The sequence below is a fragment of the Seriola aureovittata genome, chromosome 13 (assembly GCF_021018895.1).
Source record: "Seriola aureovittata isolate HTS-2021-v1 ecotype China chromosome 13, ASM2101889v1, whole genome shotgun sequence".
Classification (NCBI taxonomy): domain Eukaryota; kingdom Metazoa; phylum Chordata; class Actinopteri; order Carangiformes; family Carangidae; genus Seriola; species Seriola aureovittata.
In genome coordinates this window covers 20869475-20874757 of record NC_079376.1, presented here as the reverse complement: position 1 = coordinate 20874757, position 5283 = coordinate 20869475, and the positions used below count along the sequence as shown (strand labels likewise).

Here is a 5283-nt window from a genome sequence, read left to right as displayed (position 1 = left end):
CATCCACTGTGAAAATGGACTTACACTTTTATAGCACTTTTCTAGTCTTACTGACCACTCAAAGCGCTTTACAGTACTTGCCACATTCACCCATTCACTCACATTCGTATATCACACTCATAGGCGCAGTCGTACACTGATGGAACAGTCATCAGGGGCAATTTCTTTCTCCTTCCAATTAGTGGACGACCCACTCTACCTCCTGAGCCACAGCCACACCTGTTGTTGTTTTCACTCTCTGGCTGATTAGATCGGTGCACAGGTTGAAGCTAAACACCTGCTCCCCTCACACAGACAGTTTTACAGCTTCTAAACACATTTTCTGAAATAAGTGTTGCAACAATTTTACATTGAGCAGTATTCATTTGTCCTGCAAAAGACGTTCACTCAAAACATTCTACTCACAAGTCAAAGGTTAATATTTTTCAGGCGAAGACGGTCAAATACCAGAACTGTGACTGACGTCCACTGACATGTTTCTGCATTTTATTTCTAATTCAGACTTACCATCAGTATCTTCTACAGCCTGCTGACTGGTATCAATCAAAAATGAAAAACACCTTGTAGCTCTACACCTTACAGTAAGTTTGTAAACACACACAAAAAAATTAAAGCTCATAGAACATTATAATTATGTGATGAATAATTCACCCATCTGTACCAGGAATGATAAATCCAATTATATTTTTAAATAAGACAAAAGTAGCAGTATTCCAGTTTAGCACCAATTCAAAAACTTTATTAAAATCAATCTACACCTTTGATGTCAGTAACATTACAGATCAAGCACAGTGACATTGACGTAACAGTGACCAGTTCCTGACACTATTTATAGCTTTCAGTGCATTTTAAAGTTTTTTTTTCAGTAAATGAAATGATTGAATTTTGCTTAAAAAGTGACCTTTCATATCAAACACAGTAAGTGCCAAATTCAGCAAAAAAGTGCCTTGAACTGGTCAATGTTTCATTCTGTGTCTGCTATGAATGAACAGAGCTGTAACAGTAGGAGTCAAACTGATCCAGGGCAAACTGGACAAGCAAATGTGGTGTGGACTTAAAATGCAACAAGAAATGGAATTTCCTAACATGTATACTGGAGAGGTTACGCTAGCCGCTAACTTACAATTTTAACATGATGTCGTTATCTAGTTTTTGTTTTTTCATGAATATATGACTGATGCTGAATGTTGCCAGTCATGGGGGAGTGACATTTAGGTGATACCCTCAAAAGAGACAGGAAAGAGGAGAGGTTAAAAACATTTATATCCAAAACAGTAAGGAAGACGCACTGAAAGGGAACTGAAAACAGGAAAAACAAAAAAAGTGTGAAAACAGAACAGACAACATCTAAGAACCATGGCTGGAAAAATCCTTTGCACTCCTATTAAGGCTGGACAATATTTCAATGTCATCATTTAGCAACTTTCTCTGGAATTATTGTGTCATTTTCTTTTTAGCATTGCTATAGAAATGACTGATTTTAAAACAATTATCAATAATGCATCAATTGAACCATATTGCCCAGCCTCAAACTCTTGCATAGTAAGAAAAGGGTCATGGTAGGTGTCTAGGCCATGTCCTCTTCGCCCTCCTCCTCAAACTCGCCCTCTTCCTCAGCAGTGGCATCTTGATACTGCTGGTACTCGGACACCAGGTCGTTCATGTTGCTCTCAGCCTCCGTGAACTCCATCTCGTCCATGCCCTCACCCGTGTACCTGAAACAATGAAAGTAAAGTAAATACTATATTTTTTACAAGTATTATACATTCATGTATGAATTCTGGGTAAGAACAGACAACCACAAGTACACAAACTGCTCCCCACAGTCCTGACATCAGTCATCTTTCACTTACCAGTGGAGGAAGGCCTTGCGGCGGAACATGGCGGTGAACTGCTCAGAGATGCGTTTGAAGAGCTCCTGAATGGCTGTGCTGTTGCCAATGAAAGTTGCAGCCATCTTGAGGCCACGAGGAGGGATGTCACAGACAGCTGTCTTGACATTATTGGGGATCCACTCCACAAAGTAGCTGCTGTTCTTGTTCTGCACGTTCAGCATCTGCTCGTCCACCTCCTTCATGGACATGCGACCTCGGAAGATGGCAGCAACTGTGAGGTAGCGCCCATGGCGTGGATCGCAAGCAGCCATCATGTTCTTGGCATCGAACATCTGCTGGGTGAGTTCAGGAACTGTCAACGCCCTAGAAAAAGAGAGATAATTCAATTAGGAATTATTTCAGATGCATTAAAATACAACTCGCTGGTCTGATACAGACTCTGAACAGCGGGCTCCTGCCTCTCTACCTGTACTGCTGGCTGCCCCGGCTGGTCAGGGGAGCAAAGCCTGGCATGAAGAAGTGCAGCCTTGGGAAGGGCACCATGTTGACAGCCAGCTTCCTCAGATCAGCATTGAGCTGGCCAGGGAAGCGCAGGCAGGTGGTCACCCCACTCATGGTGGCAGAAACAAGGTGGTTGAGGTCCCCATAGGTGGGTGTGGTGAGTTTCAGCGTGCGGAAGCAGATGTCATACAGGGCCTCATTATCAATGCAGTAGGTCTCATCAGTGTTCTCGACCAGCTGGTGGACAGATAGGGTGGCATTGTATGGCTCCACCACTGTGTCTGACACCTGGGGAAGGAAGGGAAAGAGGAAACAAAGAGAGGAAGGGGGAAGAGCATTAAAGCACAGAGGAAACAGGTGGAGGGACAAACATTTAATTTCATTTTAATGGATTATATGTACCTTGGGTGAGGGCACCACACTAAAAGTGTTCATGATACGGTCTGGATACTCCTCTCGGATTTTGCTAATGAGCAGTGTGCCCATGCCAGAGCCGGTGCCTCCCCCGAGGGAGTGTGTGAGCTGGAAGCCCTGAAGGCAGTCGCAGCTCTCTGCCTCCTTCCTCACCACATCCAGGACTGAGTCCACCAGCTCGGCTCCTTCAGTGTAGTGGCCTTTAGCCCAGTTATTACCTGCTCCGCTCTGGCCTGTGTTATAAAAATAAATAATAAATATTAATGCAAATATAGACCTGTATCACAGATGTGGTGTCAAAACCATCCTGATCCTTTTCAATTTAAAATATGATTTAATCATATTTGCAAATTACAACAAAATTAACTGGTAATGAGCGGTGCATAAATTCAACATCACTGACTTTAATCTTGCAAAAGTGTGGAAAACTACTCATTTCGAGTTTCAAAGTAAGTATTTAATCGCAGTATGGCAATCAGCCCCAGTTAAAATTCAGATGAATTTTTACATTTTAATTCTTACCAAAGACAAAGTTGTCAGGTCTAAAGACCTGGCCAAATGGACCAGACCTCACAGAGTCCATCGTTCCTGGCTCCAAGTCCACCAGCACTGCACGAGGGACATACTTCCCACCTGGCAATGGAGCACAGGCACAAAAAGAAGTGCTTATAGGAGACAATTTACACACAATTTTTTTAATGTTCACTGAACAAAGTAAAAAAAACTGTTTTAGACCAACACAAGACCACAGCTTCATTTTCTATTTCTAACTACAGTGGTCATTTTACAAGATGAGTGATATGATAACTTAAAGTCTGAATCAAGTAAGGGTTAAGCTGTTTGACATTAAATTTATAGTTTTACATCAATTATAAACTCTGTTGTGAAGTTTGCACTGCACGTCAAGACAGCACAGTATGCTAACAGAAGACACAAGTACAGTGATAAACTAATAACCCATTGCAAAAGTGGCTTAGGTACTGTTTTTTAATTTTCTTATGGACCAGAAACCTGTTCATAAACATGTTCTACTATAATCCCTCATATTTAACGTTCAGTTGCTTTTTATTTGCTGATATTACAACTTAAAATTTAAGTTTTAAAATCAGTCGCTTATATTGGGTCTTGAAATCTCATGATATCTTAAAGCTAAGGTTGTCATATCTCTCTGGGATATTATCATTAGCTGGTGGTTTGTTGATTTCTTGTACCATAGAGACGGGGCGACGGTAACTAGGAAGGTGAGTCAGGAAAGTGCCATGGGATTCAAGACTGATTTCTAGAACAAGGACCCCCTGCTGGACTCATGCGGTACTAACAACCTGGAGGTATTGAATTACCTTGACTCCCTTAGAAATTAGATAATCTAACTCTGTAGCTCGGAACACTTAGCAAAGTGAAGTTCACCTGTTGCCTCGTTGTAATACACGTTGATTCGCTCCAGTTGCAGGTCGCTGTCCCCATGGTACGTCCCGGACGGGTCGATGCCATGTTCGTCACTTATCACCTCCCAGAACTAGAGCCGGAAAAAGAGAATAAAAGGCAATGGTTAAATTAGCTGCTGAGCTAGCATGACTTATCCTAGTCAACCCTAACGGTCGTGTGGACATCCAGGCTATCATTAGCTCTATCGCTAAGTAAGCTAATTTAGCAGCCCGCCTAAACCAAATTTAACATTCACGCTCCTTTGCAGTGAGTCACTTTCAAACTAACGAACGAAGTCTCTCGAACCTTAGCTCCGATTTGGTTTCCACACTGGCCCGCCTGCAAGTGTACGATTTCCCTCATTTTGGTCGAAGTTAAAAACTTCTAGACAACAAATGAAACAGACAGAGTAGTAACCGCTCTTGCACTCCAGCAACGGACTAACCTGGGACTGCAGGAGCTTTGCCAACTACAGACGGCCGATAAACGCAATTGGATCAACTAAATGTCAGTCAAAACACAATCGGTATCCGATTGGTCGAGAAAACTTGGTTTCGAGTTCTGATTGGATAGTACTCTGGGAGCTCCGTTGTCTAGGTAACAAAAAATAGAATTCAACACACAACAATGTTTCTGCAGAGACACCCTTAACCCTCTTTTCTCTTTTGTGTGTGTGCAACATTTAAGTTACAGTGGAAATCCAAACAGGAAATGTTACAGTGATTTTAATTTTAGCCTTGATCCCTGTTCTATAAGCCACTCTGCTGCTCTGCACAAGAAAGGTAACAATGGAAACGATAATAAAAATTCAAAATCTTAATCCAACATTGAAGTGATAGGTTGTTATGCTGGCACCGGAATCCCGAACATAATACAAAACACTTGTTCCTTACACCTCTTATAACTTAGCCAGAGGCACAAGCTTATAATTTCACTTTTCCCACCGTGTTGTTATAACAGTAAATCTCGATTATATATACACAAATTAGTGGGATTTCATGTTTATTTAGTCACAAGTAAGTAATCCAATTAATCCTCTCGTCTCTACGAAGGAAATGGGATAAATAATTGTTGTAGCTTCCTTGGCCACAAGAGGGCGGTGGAGAGC

The 5283-nt window shown here is 41.8% G+C and overlaps 1 protein-coding gene across 1 annotated transcript; it reads right to left on the bottom strand.

Moving 5' to 3' along the window:
• Nucleotides 1-711: 711 nt before the first annotated feature.
• LOC130180597 (tubulin beta-4B chain) lies at nucleotides 712-4611 on the bottom strand. Its single transcript, XM_056394229.1, has 7 exons — nucleotides 4482-4611; nucleotides 4158-4266; nucleotides 3273-3383; nucleotides 2739-2983; nucleotides 2302-2624; nucleotides 1854-2198; nucleotides 712-1715 (listed from the first exon to the last, which is right to left on the bottom strand). Exons 1-7 carry the CDS (start codon nucleotides 4536-4538, stop codon nucleotides 1568-1570), a joined length of 1338 nt encoding a protein of 445 aa, XP_056250204.1. The 5' UTR covers nucleotides 4539-4611; the 3' UTR covers nucleotides 712-1567.
• Between the last annotated feature and the right edge of the window lie 672 nt (nucleotides 4612-5283).

Excerpts from the sequence above, each read along its gene's own strand:
- LOC130180597 (XM_056394229.1), bottom strand. The coding sequence starts at position 4,538 with ATGAGGGAAATCGTACACTTGCAGGCGGGCCAGTGTGGAAACCAAATC. Across the intron at positions 4,267-4,481 it reads GAAACCAAATCGGAGCTAAG|TTCTGGGAGGTGATAAGTGA; the intron begins GTTCGAGAGACT and ends TTCCGGCTCTAG. Across the intron at positions 2,625-2,738 it reads GTGTGGTGCCCTCACCCAAG|GTGTCAGACACAGTGGTGGA; the intron begins GTACATATAATC and ends TTCCTTCCCCAG.